General features: G+C 41.8%; 1 protein-coding gene across 1 annotated transcript in view; it reads left to right on the top strand.

Annotated features, from left to right (window-relative positions):
* The window catches only part of LOC106807761 (twitchin-like), a gene marked incomplete at its 3' end in the record, with an annotated part of 171,136 nt that overhangs the window by 109,923 nt on the left and 43,586 nt on the right, over positions 1 to 17,627 (top strand). The window contains 30 exon segments of the mRNA XM_014810212.1: positions 350 to 510; positions 853 to 994; positions 1,281 to 1,396; positions 1,774 to 1,942; positions 3,197 to 3,312; positions 3,631 to 3,820; positions 4,159 to 4,298; positions 4,639 to 4,801; positions 5,235 to 5,534; positions 6,071 to 6,269; positions 6,735 to 6,762; positions 7,180 to 7,363; positions 7,726 to 7,863; positions 8,283 to 8,464; positions 8,733 to 8,835; positions 9,265 to 9,455; positions 9,804 to 9,918; positions 10,378 to 10,529; positions 11,011 to 11,161; positions 11,486 to 11,767; positions 12,161 to 12,266; positions 12,732 to 12,925; positions 13,462 to 13,634; positions 14,123 to 14,252; positions 14,782 to 15,066; positions 15,390 to 15,497; positions 15,809 to 16,000; positions 16,250 to 16,354; positions 16,740 to 16,937; positions 17,340 to 17,512. Coding sequence (XP_014665698.1) covers positions 350 to 510; positions 853 to 994; positions 1,281 to 1,396; positions 1,774 to 1,942; positions 3,197 to 3,312; positions 3,631 to 3,820; positions 4,159 to 4,298; positions 4,639 to 4,801; positions 5,235 to 5,534; positions 6,071 to 6,269; positions 6,735 to 6,762; positions 7,180 to 7,363; positions 7,726 to 7,863; positions 8,283 to 8,464; positions 8,733 to 8,835; positions 9,265 to 9,455; positions 9,804 to 9,918; positions 10,378 to 10,529; positions 11,011 to 11,161; positions 11,486 to 11,767; positions 12,161 to 12,266; positions 12,732 to 12,925; positions 13,462 to 13,634; positions 14,123 to 14,252; positions 14,782 to 15,066; positions 15,390 to 15,497; positions 15,809 to 16,000; positions 16,250 to 16,354; positions 16,740 to 16,937; positions 17,340 to 17,512 — 4,886 coding nt within the window.

The following is a 17,627-nucleotide window of genomic DNA, read 5'->3' as shown; positions in this document are numbered from 1 at the left end:
CACACACACACACACACACACTACACACACACACGACACACACACACACACACACACACACACACACACTACTACACACACACACACACACACACACACACACACACACACACACACACACACACACACACACACACACACACACACATACATACATACACACACAGACACACACACATGCACACACACTTACGCTCTCATGCACGCACGCCAAACCGAGTGACTACTTGTCAGAGCACACGTACTGACGCATACATACACGCACGCATGCACGCACGCACAAACGAACGAACACCGGCATGTTTCGCGTTACTCATTCTAATCTCTCTACGGTCTCCTACCAATACAGACGCGGCAGGCAAGCCGGGCAAACCAAACATTGAGGACTGGGACAGTGATCACGTCGACCTCAGCTGGACACCACCGGACAATGATGGCGGTTCTCCAATTGAAGAGTACATCATTGAAAAGAAGGAAAAGAAAAAGGATAACTGGACCGAGGCGGCTAAGGTTAGTTATTGCTATGAGATATAACTAAATTATATATATATATATACATATATATATATATATATATACTATTTAACTAATTAACATACTTGCGAATATGATTATAAGATATAAATTAATAAGAACTTTTATCAAATTTCGCATTGGGTAGTTTATGTACATCACTCTGCAAAGATTACTATAGTTCACAAATACACAGCAGGCACTATAGATCACGGGAAACCATTGATATAATGATACACGATTGCGCTGTCTCAGCTGACATTTTCTGATACTGACAGTATTAGTTTAATCTTTTAACTACCCGTCAACGTATAACCTTACCAATGTGCGTGTATCCAGGTACCTGCCACCCAAACCAAGGGCACAGCCCCGAATCTTGACGCTGGCAAGGAATACGAGTTCCGTATCCGGGCCTTGACGAAAGCTGGACCCGGACAGCCATCCGATCCATCCAGGTCGCAGATAGCTAAGCCAAGGAACCGTAAGTACTGTCACTACAGTCACAGTGGAATCACCGTATAAGACAACACATTGCTCTATTATTACATATAGCACATAGCATATAGGATAGCACGTAGCACAACTGACACATAGCGTGTGCCCATATGTAAATAATTATTATGGATATGGTTTTAATAATAATGCGTTACAGTTCTAAAATAAAGAGAGTTAGAAAGACGAGGTGGTGCATAAAAGTGATATCGTGTCGTCGTATAGGTTTTAGCAAACGTTGCTATTATTGATAGAACTGTCCGCGTAATTCACAGTGAAACCCAAGATCAACATGGGCAAGTTGGCTGACATCAAGGTCAGGGCTGGCCAGACTATTGACTTCAATGTTCCCATCATTGGTGAACCGCCGCCGGAGAAGGAGTGGTTCAAGGTACTGATATGCTTCTATATTTAGCGATCAAGCTTGAAAATACCGATATCGTTATGGCTAAACAGTTTAACAGTTATAGCTTACAAAATCACTCACATATACTCACCGCACGTGCGCGCGCACATACACACACACACACACACACACACACACACACACACACACACACACACACACACACACACACACACACACGACACACCACACACACACACACACACACACACACACACACACACACACACACACACACACACGTATTTAATAGCGCACCACACGGTTAGGGTTTCGCAGCTGACAGCAACACCAGCTTTACGATCTGTCGTACCTCCTGCATGCGTCCGACGGTGGTGTAAACTAGTAGTTGTTGACGGCAGGACGGCAGACCCGTGCACGCGGACGAGAAGCGCACTGCGCTCGTTAACGAGGACTACAACACGAGACTGACGGTGAGAAAGGCTAAGCGTGGAGACACGGGCAAATACAAGCTCAAGGTTAGCAACGTGAATGGCGAGGAAGAAGCGACCGTCAACGTTGTCGTGCTTGGTAAGTATGCATCGCAATCGCACCTGTAAATATTAGTAGTTAGATAGTCATTTAGTTATATAATATTAATAATGATGATAATGATAATTATTAGCTCAGCTGACGAAGTCAGATGCAGCTTGTAGAATCGCATGATTGTCCGTCCGTCCGTCCGTCCGTCAACAGTTAAGCACAAATCTTAACCGCTCGACGTACGGTCTTGATATTCGGGACGCCGGGGGCGGGGGGGGGGATCGCGAAAAGGACTCGGGATGTCGAATTTGGGGGGTCCAGGGTCAAAGGTCAAGATGTGTCAATGGAGGGGGAATATTTCCCCCTTAACATAAGGTATAGGAGGAAATACGGAATTGCGGCACAAATCTCAACGGCTCGACCTACGCTCTTAATATTCGATGTATAGTGTGATGGGGAGGAAAGCCATCACCAGCGCGAAATTGGAGGCCACAGGTCAAAGGGCAGTGGAGGGAAAGGTCAGATATCAGACATTTTCTGAGGACATGGTCTAACGGACCGAGTGCAAAACGTTTTTGTTTCAGCGCTGACCTACCGTTTTTATCACTTTATTGAGAGGACCATGAAATCTACTTTCCGCTGACGTGCGAAGAGTAAGTATTTGATAACCTTTTGACTCTCAAGAGGAGGGTTAAACATGGATTTGTTGACTGTTAACAAATGACTGTACTACTTTGGCTATTAGAGCCTTCTCCACCCGCCCCTCCCCCTCCCCCCACCATCCCCCACCACCACCACTACGCTCGCGCTCGACGCATATCCATGATAACATATAACGTTAATATAGCGAAGTCATTAAAGTTACACAGCTATATATTTATTACTGTACTATCAGTAGGTATAGCAAAGCCTATCATAGATTTTAAATCTGTATTAATAGTATCCTAGATTTCTTAATATTAATATTATTATTATTATTACTATAGATTTGTTGGAACGAATAATTAAAATAGGCATTTTCTCATCTCCAGCAAATTGATGAATGACGATTCCCGTATTATCACTCTTCTCGTTTAGAAAATATATATTAGAATAACATTTTATATTTAATTTTGAATAAATATATAAAAATTAAATGTACCTTAAAAAAATAATAAAATCATCACTTCCCCAGCAACCACTAAGTCTTCTTCAATCGTACGTGAATATCATCAAGGACAAATCATTAGAGCAAATACAGCGATTACATATATGCACTAAGGGTCACGTAATAATCGAATTTGTTTGGCAATGTTTCTACAGACAGGCCAGCGACACCCGAGGGTCCTTTGGACATAACTGATGTCAACAAGGATGGTTGCAAGATTGCGTGGAATAAACCGAAGGACGATGGAGGTTCAGGAATAACCGCATACATGGTACATATATATGTGCATAAACATACATAATGTAATATCAAATAAAATGTTATATTGAATATTATGAATAATTATATATTTAATGATAACTAATACAAGGCCACTAATCCATTATATAATATATATATTCATATGTGTGTGTGCGTGTGCGTGAGCGTGTGTGTGTGCATTCGTGCGTGCGTACGCTCGTGTGTATAGCACAGATTTACCCGCGCCCACCCACCCGCCACTCCCACCGAGTTAATTTATGAACAAGAAAGGAATTTTTTTGTTGTCATCACGTCACCATGTATAATATATACTATTTTCGCCATGAAGGTGGAGAAGATGGACAAGACGACCGGTCGCTGGAGCAACGCGGGAGAGGTCGATGGCGCCACCACGTCCATCGAACTCGATAATCTATTCACGGGCAAGGAATACATGTTCCGCGTGAAGGCCATCAACCGACAGGGAGAGTCCGATCCCCTCGAGGCCAGCAAATCCACGCTCGTCAAGAATCCATTCGGTACCATATTACCACAGAACCATACCATGCAAACTATTATATTATCAGGAGTGAATAATAATAGATTATTTTATCTATTATTATAATAATTAATTTATTATTCACTCCTGATAATACCATATATTACAATCGGAACGTTAACATGCGAAAACATTGCGATTTTATCTAGGTGTCGGTGTGTGCGTGTGCGTGCGTGCGTGCGTGTGTGCGTGCGTGCGTACGTGCGTGTGCTTATTACACGATAGCGTATTTATTATACCAATCATTACTGTGGTTTGAGGTAATGCCGATGCCGTAAGTTTGACCCGATGTTGAGTTAGTATTGCTGTGTGTTTCAGATCCTGCCAGCAAACCAGGAACACCCAAGGTCGACGATTGGGACCAAAACCACGTGGATCTGAGCTGGACACCTCCCGAAAACGACGGTGGCGCCCCCGTGGAGAGCTATGTTATTGAGCAGAGAGAGAAGGGAGCTCGCGTACGTGCGAATTATTTGTGTAACTAGATGGCTTTTAGATGTCGTTATAGTACAGTTGCCTTGCTATTATTCATCACAGTCGTCCCCGCTTTAGCAGGTCGTATATCGCTCAAATTACGTATTTTTAAAACCTATGCTTACGCCGGTTGTTATGTGTTCACCGCTTAATCGGGATCTCCGCTTACTCGGGACATTTTCACGGTTCCCTTTGTACCTGTTTGAACCCCCGTTGAATTCTACGTATTTAATGTTTTCAATATACGCTTATCTACGGTAACTGTGTCATTGACAAACAGAACTATTTCACGGCATGGTCTCGAATGTGCTTTTTTTCATGTAGGAGTGGACTAAAGGTGCGGAGGTGCCGGCCGACAAATGTGCGGGAGCTGTGGATAACTTGGTCGAGGGACGAGAGTACGAGTTCCGTGTGGTGCCCGTTAACAAGGCTGGACCCGGTGAACCGAGCGACCCGTCCAAGTATCAAGTAGCGAAGGCCAGGAACTGTAAGTGCCCATCGCAAACGATTTCAGTATTACAGCCATACACGCAAGACGCCCAGTAGTGTTACTAAATTGCTTCTCGTTGATATTAGGAAATAAAAGTGATCAACCATGAACTAGGAACACGCGTAACTTTATTGAAATCAAATTAATTATCATTGAATTCTCTTGCTCATTGAAGACATGACTCCCAAGTGGTGTTAATAAATAGATTCTAAATAACATTGAGCAGCAATCAGAATGAATAACCATGAAATAGAATTCCGCCGAACTATTATCAATTACCGTCAAATGCTCTTCGTTGTAACACGGAGCATCCTAACACTGATCCACAATTCCCAGTGGCGCCGGTGTTAGTTAGTTAGTTAGTTGCTATGAGATGCGCTTCATTTTAACACGGAAACCCGCCATTATAACTGTGATCTACGCTCCACAGTGCGGCCAAAGATTGACAAGGACGCCATGACACCACTCCGCGTTAAGGAGGGTGACGTCATCGAGTTTGACGTTCCATTCGATGGCGAACCGATGCCCGAGGTCACGTGGACGCGCGAAGACAGGCCGCTGAGCAACGACAGCAGGACGAACATCAACAACACCGAGGATGAGAAGACGGTGCACAAGAACACGAAGCTGACAACGAGGGAAGCTGTGAGGGGCGACAGCGGGAAATACAAGCTGACAGTCAAGAACAAGAACGGAGAGGACAGCTGCGAAGTGGACGTCGTTGTGCTGTGTAAGTTCGCGTACTAACCAAACTATAACTTTATTTAATCTAACTAATGTTAGTTATTGTTAACTAACGTTACCTACGTTACTCTACGTTAACTAACGCTTCCTGGCGTTACTTTACGTTACATAGAGTTACCTAACGTTGCCTAACGTTACCTTACGTTAACTACCGTTTTATGACATTGCTTTACGTAACCTAACGTTATCTAACTACAATGAATAACATGAAGAGCGTATAAAGAAAGCCTTCTTTATACGCTCTTGATAACATTATTACATTTAAACCGATTCCGATCATTCTCATAGGTTACACCAGGAACCCGTATTCTTTTGAAAATTCTGTTTGATTTACTCGGACTAGCTTTCAACTTAACGTGCTGTGCTATGCATTGGCTGTAAACGCTGTATACGTTACACGTGTAGTAGAATAGAGTACATGCGTGGAGCATAGTATGATATTAGTAGTGAAGAACGCAGTGTGTTAGTAGATAACATCCGTGGAAATATCGCTTGGCTAACCTAACGTGACAATATTGACAGCGACGGCATCGGCTCCTCGTGGCCCACTGGAAGCCAGCGACATCTTCAAGGACAAATGCAAGCTGAGGTGGAAGAAACCGACGGATGATGGCGGCTCCGGCATCCAGGAGTACCTGGTAGAGAAGCTGGATACGACTAAGGGCGTGTGGACGGAGGTAGCGCGCGTGGATGGAGACACGCCGTACTGTGACGTCGACAAGTGAGCCGATATTCTTACTACGGTGGAACCACTTGGCTGCTAGTTAATTCCATGATATAATTTTATAATATTTAATATATATATTGATATACATATATGCACGCTCAGGCACACACACACGCACGTGCGCACGCACGCACACACACACACACACACACACACACACACACACACACACACAGCACACGCACGCACGCACGCACGCACGCACACACACACACACACACACACACACACACACACACACGACACACACACACCGACACACACTACTACACTACACTACACACAACACACACACACACACACACACACACACGACAACAACACAGCGCACGCACGCACGCACGCCACGCACGCACACACCACACACACACATACACATTACATGTTTAATTATTATTTGCGCGGAGGCTAGCATTTTGTTGTTACATTGGTTTTTATCATTTTGATACGCTGCTTTAGGTTGAACACCTGTCACGAGTACTCTTCCGTGTGAAGCAGTAAACAGACAGCGCGAATCAGAGCCCTTCGTCATTCACTGACCAATAATAGCAGGATCCATGGGGTGAGTCGCATTACCAGCTGCGTTGTGGTGTTTATGGGTATCGTGTGGTCATGTAGATTAAATATGCAGTAATTATCAGTTATATAATAGTATGGGATTACCATGATATTTATAGTAAATACAGCATTCTTGCTGAGTGTCATCTCAAACATTTACATCATTGAGCATAACAGATAGTGTAGACACTACGTTTTTTTCGCAATCTCTTTCACGGGCGATGTTTATGTTTGTCGAGATATCGAGTCCATTTATCATCTTTACTTTTTTATAAATACGCATTCTATATATGCACGTTTATGATATATTTAATTCTGTATAATTATACACTTCATCTCTCCACAGATCCCCCTGGCCAACCTTGGCCACTCCCAACATCACCGACTGCCGTGGCAAAGATCACCATGCCCGACATCGCCTGCGATCTCCGCATCAAAACTGGAGGTGCGCATCGAGAAGTACATTTCATCGCAAAAGAAGGGACAAATCCGCTGCCCGTTGCTGGAGAAGGCGCGGAAGTCAGCCGTGCGTATCGCAATTATGCTAACAGATACGCTTTCTAAAAATTTCAATTAACGTTTTTATATTATTGGTCGAGCTTCTCCTCGCTGATGTTATGAACCTGGTACACCGATTATATGCTGATGTAATATATATATATATTAATATATAATTTATATATTTATATATAACATATATATATATATATTATATATATATATATATACAATATTGTTCACTTTATTCATTCCTCAATTTCTTCATACCGTCATTTATAATTACAAATCGCATAATTATTAATATTAATTATTAAATTTATTAAATTATTTATATTATTTGTAACAAGTAAATCATTCCCCCTATGTCTGATATGTTAATGTTTGGTTATAGGTGATGAGCATAAGGGCACCGTACCAAACCTCCTACCCGGAGCAGAGTATGAGTTCCGGTGTTCGTGGCCTGTGAATAAGGCGGGCCCTGGCGAGCCCAGTGATCCGTCTAGGTCGCAGGTGGCCAAGCCAAGATTCGGTAAGCTTATCTATATTTTTAACTATATATACGTATATATATATATATATATATACATATATATATATGTATATATATATATATATATAGAGAGAGAGAGAGACGTCTCTACACATTTCAAACTTTTTCTTGATAGTTAAGTCTGGTTTCCGCTGTGTTAAATCTCGTAGATGAATTAGAGTCTCTGTAAATATGACACGTTTGGTATTATTACACGTGTGACGTCTTTTCCCCCTTCTCACATGCACCTGAGTAGTGACTCTCGTCATCTTGCCTCGCCTCTAGAGTCTCCTCTCCCATTACACGAATTCCGTACATTTCTTAAAAGTAGCCAAGCTCATCATAAGATCACAGAGAGAATCATAGCGTCATAATGGTCGTATGTAAATGAGCCGGTCATCTCGTTTCACGCAATACAGTGAAGCCAAAGATTGACAAGAACGCTCTGCCGAAGACGCTGAAGGTGCGAGCTGGTCAGCCGATCAATCTGAACGTGCCCATCTGCGGCGAGCCCATGCCCGAGATCAGCTGGACACGCGATGGACACCCGATCACCGACTCACCGCACGGCAGCGTGGATAAAAGTCCGACGGAGACAGGGGTACGTGCTGCCGTTTGACGTTGACTATTGCAACGTTGACGATGATTATTTATTGATGACGTTATTCGTTTAGTTATTAATTATACTTATTTATTATTTATTTGATTAAATTACTTATTTCTATCATTATTTATTTAATAATTTATTATTTTATTGAAGTATAAAGGTTACACACTAATACATGTCTGATTGGTCAATATGTGATACTGTTATTTACTATGTAATCAATCTGTATCAATCAAATTATATTCATACTATCTATCTATAGGTGAGAGTACCGAAGGCCAACAGAGATGACACTGGCAAGTACAAGCTGAAGATCAAGAACGAGTTGGGAGAAGATGAAGCTGCCTGCGATATAATCGTCGTTGGTAATTATGATTAAGAATTTTTATTACTTATTTTGTTTTAGTGATTTATATAATGTATTTATTACAATATTATATATTTATATGCATATATACTATAATAATTATATAATAAGCTTCGGTGTTGACGCGAACATTGTTGTTCACGTGTGCAAACGTTTGCGTCGGACAATTAGCGTTCGACCTATGAAATATCATATAGTATGTCTATATATGTAATATGTCTACAATTTAACCAACAATTAACGTCAAAAATACCAACACCTACAACTACTACTACTTCGTATTAGTTGTCAGCCGACACAGCGTATTACGAAATTCTCTCAAAAAGTGTTCCCGTGATTTTATCAACTTCGCGTATGCGCTGAATGGTAACAAATTGGGCTCGATTCGCACTTGGAACAAACGAGTGACCTTTCCTTGATCCTACAGACAAGCCGGGCGAGCCAGAAGGTCCGCTCGACGTCTCAGACGTTAAGAAGGACAGCGCCGTACTTAAATGGAAGCCACCAAAGGATGATGGCGGCGACCCGGTGTCTCACTATGTGCTGGAGAAGATGGATACAGCCCGCGGTTCATGGGTCGACGCTGGACAGACGTCCGGACCCGAGTGCAAGTTTAAGGTACATTCCAACAGCGGACGTGTTCTCCGAGTGAACGAATATAGTATTGCCTCTCATATTTTACCCGTATGCGTATGCGTCAATGCCTTGCGTTTTCATCTCGTATTTCAGGTTAAATTAGCTTGATAAGTATATTATGCATCAGATGAGTAAATGTGGTTTGCTAGTGTTACAGCGTAATAAGTGTCGTTTACATTACGTGAGTAAGTTTCGTTTTGTGCACGATACAACTTGTTAAACAACTTTTGCATCGTGTGAGTAATTAAGTGTCATTTCCATCGTGTTACAGATTGATTAGTTAATTTTGCATCACGCGAGTAATTATGTTTCGTTTTGTGCGTGTTACAGGTTGATAAGCTAATTCCCAAGAAGAAGTACAAATTCAGAGTGAGAGCTGTCAACCCACAAGGCGAGAGCATGCCCCTGGAAACTACTAAGGAAATAATTGCAAAAGATCCATTTGGTAAGCAATGGCCTTAATTTTGAGATTGGTACAATAGTATTTATAAAAATAATTTTCTGTTTCTGCTATCGACGTGTGTGAATTAATATTTAGTAACTTCACATTAATAAACCAATTCGTCAGTATCGGCCTGCTGTTTAACACTGGGAGACAAGTTCCTTTGTTCTCATTAAATTGGCATGCAAGAAATGTTAACTTTCATCGTGTAACCTCATGCACAGATGTCCTTGAATTATGTGAATTGGAAAATCAGTCAGTATCATGACCATTCACGTACCTCATTTATATTTTTCCTAGTGACGTAGTGAAAACAATAACACGAAGTTGGTGGACGAACAGTTGCCTTACGGGATTAATGCACTAGGCGAACATATTTAGATGTTGTTTTAACCGTCGCGACTATCGTGCCGTAAATTGTGCCCAATCATAACTGAACACTTCGTGTCTGCGCATCTACAGAGACACCAGGATCTACGGAAGCACCAGAGATCGTTGACTGGGACACGGATCACATGGATATCGTTTGGAAGGCACCCAAAGATGACGGTGGCGCCCCTATCGAAAAGTACATTATCGAGAAGAAAGACAAAGCGCTCGGTCTGTGGGAGAAGGTAAGTCACATGACCAGACATATTCATCAGCAGGATCTACTGTTATAATGAATTATACGCATTGAAAAGCACTGAGAGCGTAAAATACGAAAAAAATTATTTATCACTATTCAAAACTGAACATGAATTTCAAAATAATCGTCGATTATTCGTAATGAGATTCCGATTCCTAATCTTGAGCGGGAAACGGTACTGGGGAACTTCTATATAAACTTCTATAAAATAAATAACTTTCCATTATATATTGTTCACTGAAGCTACAGTACACCACATTACCGTTTAAAACAGAATTCAGTGCAGAATGCAGTGACAATAGGGTCCGGAAGTGCACCGATTGTTGTTTTAGATGCTGCAATACCTGCATGATATACTGTAACTGATGATTTAATTATTTTTATTATCATTACCACAATAATTTCGTTATTGTCGGTATTTCAACTTCTGTGTCTTATTTACCGTATCGTGCACGTCTCTGTAATAGGCGGACACAGTGCCAGGCAGCGCTCACTCAGCTACCGTACCAGACCTGGAAGAGGGACATGAATATGAGTTCCGAATTGTCGCCGTCAATAAGGCAGGTCCAGGAGAGCCAAGCGACCCATCGAAGGCTCAGATTGCAAAGCCCAGGAACCGTAAGTGCTGTCAGCCATCTTGAATACTATGTATCAACGATCGGAACAGATTCTAGAAATTTCTTTAAAATGGGATGTTGCGTTTGAAACTAGCTTTTTATAGTCAGTCGTCTGTAGTGATAACGATCTGTGACATGTATCTGTTATGATTAATAATCACATTCAGGGGTACACTCTCGATCCGCCTTATAAATATTAGATAGCTTTCTCCGATGATTGAAAAAGTAGTATCTGGAATAAATATCAATATATCCTTTATTTAAATATCTTTACAATTATATACATATAATATAATTACAATAACGTGTAATCTTAATTTATCAGTGGCACCTCAGATCAACCTTGGTGAGATGAAGGACATAAAGGTCAAGGCCGGTCAGCCGTTCTCGATGGACATCCCCATCAAGGGAGAGCCGACACCGACGGTGAAGTGGACACGCAACGGCAAGGAGATCAAGCCCGACGATAGAGTCGGTATCGAGAGCACGCCGACGCTGGCTAACCTGAGCAACAAGTGTGCGGAGAGAGACGACACGGGAGAATACACGCTCACGCTTACTAACGAGAACGGAATCACAAGCGCCACTTGCAAAGTGTCCGTGCTAGGTATGCGCGATGGTCTCTTACGATTTTGAAAACCGACGAACGATCAGCTAGAGTAATCCCACGTTTTCGAAGTTATCAAATGTAGTCTAAAGCGAGATGAATTACTATGAGCTCATCTGAAGTAATTTGAAGAAGTTCAAACTCATTTGCCGTAATTTGAAGTACCATAAACTCATCTAAAGTAGTTTGAAGAAAACTAACCTTATTTGAAGTAATCTGAAGTACCATGAGCCTATTTGAAGTAATTTGAAGAAATCTAACCCCACCTAAAATACTGTGAGGTAATCTCAATCCACCTGAAACAATCTTAAATAATCTTAAATAATCAGAAGTATTATATTCTCATGTATCATTATCATCAACAGTTATAATGTTGCGTCTGTACGTTTATAGACAAACCAACGGCACCCGAGGGTCCGCTGGAAGTCTCTGGCGTGACGAAAGACAGCGCCACGCTGTCGTGGAACCCGCCCAAGGACGACGGCGGCAGTCCCATTACGTACGTACATATTACAAACAGCATCCGTGACCATCTGTTACTTGTGGGCATTTATGTGCCTTATCGTGGTCCTTACAGTATTTGATCATTATCTATTTAAGAAAACTTAATCACAATCGTAAAGATTACTCAACTCATCCATCACGGGATAGGTGTAATTTCGCTGTTTACTTGCACGATGTAAATTCAAACGATGTTGTGCTGTTGAAGGATTTGTTGTACGTACTAATGATGATGCAGACTGGCATGAATACAACAAGAGCTAATAATACTCACACGTATTATATTAGCTCTTGAATGTAACAACGAGTACGAACGTGATACAATAGATATTAAAACTATAGAATCCACTTCTATTCCGTCCACTTTTCTAGTATACAATCCACTTCTGGTTTAACTAATGCATATGACTGACGGTATCCACGAACGCAGCGTGATATATTCATTCAATACGCTATTAATCAGGTACAAAGTGGAGAAGAAAGACACGAAGCGAGGCGCGTGGGTGCCGGTCAATACTAACGTGAAGGACACCAACTTCACCGTGCCGAAGTTGCAGGAGGGACACGAGTACGAGTTCCGCGTGGTCGCACAGAACGAGCTCGGAGATTCAGAGCCGCTGCTAACGACCCGACCGGTCGTCGCCAAGGATCCGTTCAGTAAGTGAATAATCCACCGCAACGATAAACACGGGATGCTGTTGATTGCTCGTCTGCTCTGTAAGACGAGATGTGCAATGAGATCGCGTAACCTATGAAATGTAGACGCTAAGTTTATACCGATAAATAGAATAAAATAATACTATAAGTGTGATTGATCCTAACTCTCCCTTAGACGGGTTCTTGTTTAATATTATCGCATAACCTACGAAGTTGGATAAGGAAGTTTGGCAAGGAGGACTCACACATAGCAGGAGTTCTGCAACGATATTATATTGAATATGCTGGGTAGAGCAATACAGGGCATTTATAATATAATGAGTTAATTAACATCAATTAATGAGCTTCTGATAATATTCATTACATTCATAATAACTAATATAAATCTATAATGTATATAATAGTTAAAATACTAGAATAACGAAAACAAACCAAAATTAAAACATACATAATAAATTACTCCCGAATCCATGGTTCTCGAATCGTAATTAATGTGCTCGAATCCTAACTAATCGAATCGATCTTTCATCTTCCAGCTAAGGCGAGTGAACCCGGTCAGCCCGTAGTCACCGATGCCGACCGTGATTTCATCTCTGTGAAGTGGGATCCGCCGCACAGCAATGGCGGAACACCGATCACCGGCTATGACATCGAGCGCAAGGACAAGAACAGCAACCGATGGATCAAGGTTAACAAGGAACCGTGCCGGGTAAGTTTTTAATTGGAATCAAATTTCAAATTCATGATAATTTCAAATTTATTTCTAATTCAGGCTGTCCGTTGTCAGTTGCTGCGCGGTTTCGACTGCTGAATTGGGTTAGATTATTTACATTTACATTTAGCGCCGCGCGCGACGCGCGCGTCTCTGTGCTTGCGTGTGCGTTGCGTGAACACGTGCTCGTGTTTGGGCGTATATATATATATATATATGCGTGCGTGCGTGCGTGTGTGCGTGCGCGCGTTCGTGTGTGCGTGTGTGCGTGCGTGCGTGTGTGCGCGCGCGCGCGTGTGTGTGTGTGTGTGTGTGAGAGAGCGTGCGTGTGTGTGCGAGTGCGGGTGCGTGCGTGCGTGCGTGTGTGCGTGCGTGCGTGTGTGCGTGCGTGCGTGCGTGGTGCCGTGGCGTGCACATCTTTACAATTTCTGACCTATCTCCGTGATTGCGCATATGACATCCATGATTTCGATTTTTCCATTCAGGGAACTGAGTTCACAGACCCGACTGTGACGGACGGTCACTACTATGAATACAGAGTCGTAGCAAAGAACAAGGCAGGCGACAGTGACGCAAGCAAACCATCGAAGATCATAAGGGCTAGGCCACTGAATGGTATGAGCATCATCTTAGTAATACGTTTTTTAAAGAATATTATAGTTTTGATAGTTTAAGCATTTGCTCCGCCCACTTCCAGGTTATTATGTGTTATATGTGTTTTCAGTTTCTGCATAAATGGAGTTACAGTGCTGTTAATCCGGACATACACGGATGCGCATAATATATATCTTATATATTTTTATTTAGTTAGTTTGTTATTTATTTGTTTATTTATTCATTTATTTATTCATTTGAGTTTTTAATTTACATCCTATATATACTACGAGGGACACATTTAAACATTCATACAGTGAACATAACTGTTTAACATAATTTTCACATACACATAACATGAACAACGACTTTTAATAAAACATGGTTTTAAACATAAATTGTTTATGTGCTCTTTATACGATATATATATATATATATATATTATATATATATATATAATATATATATATATATATATTATATATATAATATGCCATATATCTATTTATTTAATTAATCATTTATTTATACATCTATATCTTCTGTGCAGAGAAGCCCAAGGCGCACATGGACCTGGTGGGACGTGAGATCCGCGTGCGTGCGGGCGAGCCGCTGAACATAGATGTGCCGATATCGGGCGGTCCGCCGCCGACCGTACAGTGGAATAAGGACGGCAAGGCCTTGTACGACGGAGGCCGCGCCGACATGTCCAACGACGACGACAACGCCAAGCTACATATCCCGCACTGCCGACGCGATGACAGCGGCGACTACCAGATCGCGCTGAAGAACGAGAACGGCGAAGACGTCGGCAACATCAAGGTCATCGTTCTTGGTGAGAGTTGCGGCGCGAAGTGTGACGTTGTCGTCGTCATGTCGGCGACGACAACGCAAAGATTTAGTACTCGTAGTAGATTTAGCTGCGTGTGTTTTCGTGCGAGGCGACGGATACATTCTGCTGTTAATGTTTTTTGGGATGACGATGTCGCGTGGGTGTTATATTTTAGAAAATCAGATAATGATGATACAAGGCACGGTGAAACTGAGTTAAGGTTTGCGAACGTCTGCATGTTCTAGCGGGGAATCGGGTGTTGGTCTTGGAGGCGGGTGCACGCCTGCGGCAATCGTTCGTTTACGTTCTTGTATGTATCTTTGCAGATAAGCCTGGCACACCAGAAGGACCTCTTTCACCGACAGCTACCACGAACGACTCCGTATCTCTGGCCTGGAAACCACCGAAGGACACTGGTGGAGCTGAAATAACAGGTAATCACCACGGTGCCTAATGCTACACACGTAAATACAGTGTCGTATGCTAACAACACAAAATCGGAACGCACAAGTACGCATTGTTCATACCTCTAACGTTTTTATCCTCGCATATTCTTCCTACTAATGATAGCCCAGTTGATCTTCATCAAAACATACTGAAAACAAAAGTTTACCGTACAATACTATAACGTCATACTACCTATACATACTACCAACATACATACACACTATACATATACCATAACATACGCAATGCAGTACTATACCATACTATAAATTTCATCATTTGCTTCTCTCTTCGGTAGAATATATCATCGAGAAGATGGAGGAAGGTATTCCTGTGTGGAACAGAGTGCCTGGATCGCCAATGGATACCAAGTTTACTGTGAAGAACCTGGACAAGGGCAAACGCTACAAGTTCCGTGTGTCTGCCGTCAATCCGTACGGTCAATCCGAACCGCTAGAAAGCGCTTCAATACAGGCGAAGAATCCGTTCGGTAAGATTTTTTTTACAGGATTCGAAGTAAAATCGAACGTATAATACATGAACCACGATGTGATTATGATTATGTCTAATTATCGATGTATATCTTAAATTATGTACCCTGTACAATATGGTTAACATGTATTTTTAATTGTTTTCGTAATTTGTAATGGACCGTGGTAATTTCAGTATTGTAAGAGTTTTAGCCAGTCTCTGTACTATTGCAACGGCTATTGAAATTTACTCACTGTTTATTCATTAGATGCGCCTGGATGCCCTGGTCAACCAGAGATCACCGATACAAGTCCGTTCGCTATAGGACTCAAGTGGAAGAAACCGGATGAAGATGGTGGCAACCCCATTACTGGTATGAGAACACTCGCTCTCTTTTTGTAACGAACCGAAATGCTTAACGAACAAACTTTTCATTATATAAATTATTTTGCTTTAATAACACAAAATCAGATTAACGTTACGTTAATTTTACGTTTAAGCGAAGCCCAATAAAATAACAAATATTAAATTTAAAAAAATGTTTCATCGAATAATCTCGTAATAAATCCTATATCTATATATAATCTCTATATATAATATAATCAGGAGTGGATAATAGAATCTCTATTATCCACTCTTGATATAATGTTATCAGAAGTGTCATAATACAGACTCTATAATATAATAATAATTCTCATAATGCTATTTAACGTGGCCACGGTTTGACGGTTAACACCACATCTTGCGCGGTACTTCAGGTTACATGATCGAAAGACGCGAAGCCGGTACAGACAACTGGGTGAAATGTAACATGACGCCTGTTGCCGGCACCAACTTCTCGGTTACGGGACTGGTCGAGGGAGCCGAGTACGAGTTCCGCGTCATGGCCGTCAACGAAGCCGGACCAGGAAAGCCTAGCCGAGTATCCGCACCGGCATTCGCCAGGGATCCAGTCTGTACGTGCATAGCCACAGTTTTGCTGGTGAAATCCCCCTTGATGTTCTCTAAGATTGCTCCTCCGTATTTTATTGCGAATATATGGAATACTTATTGAAACATTATTCCAAATATTCAAATTATAATTCCAATAATATATTATTCCAATGACAAATACCAATTTACCATGACAAAATGTCCGTAAATTTTCGACAATTCAACAATTCAATCTCGTTAGAACTAGCACTAGTATGGTAATTAATAAACAACTCTAACAAGAAAAAGAGTGATTATTATCAATAACAATTTTAACATGCAAATCGTGCAGTGTTACTGTTCACGGGGACATTCTTATGACATGTAAAACGACGCAGTACGTTGCGTCGTGAAGTATATTTAATAGCACTTATTTGCCTTCACAGTTGTGCCCGACCCGCCTAGCCTGGTCAACGTGGATAGCATTACGAAAGACTCCGTTGGCCTGTCCTGGGAGAAACCTCGCAAAGATGGTGGCAAGCCGATTACTGCTTACGTCATAGAGAAGAAGAAGGGTCCGGATGGTGAATGGGAACGAGCGGCTAGGATTCCCGGACGGGTAAGAAGACCACGAACACACTTTATATGTACATATATGTGTGTGTGTGTGTGTGTGTGTGTGTGTGTGTGTGTGTGTGTGTGTGTGTGTGTGTGTGTGTGTGTGTGTGTGTGTG

This window comes from Priapulus caudatus, unplaced genomic scaffold (genome assembly GCF_000485595.1).
Source record: "Priapulus caudatus unplaced genomic scaffold, Priapulus_caudatus-5.0.1 Scaffold233, whole genome shotgun sequence".
NCBI lineage: Eukaryota > Metazoa > Priapulida > Priapulimorpha > Priapulimorphida > Priapulidae > Priapulus > Priapulus caudatus.
This window is presented reverse-complemented; position numbering and strand designations above follow the sequence as displayed.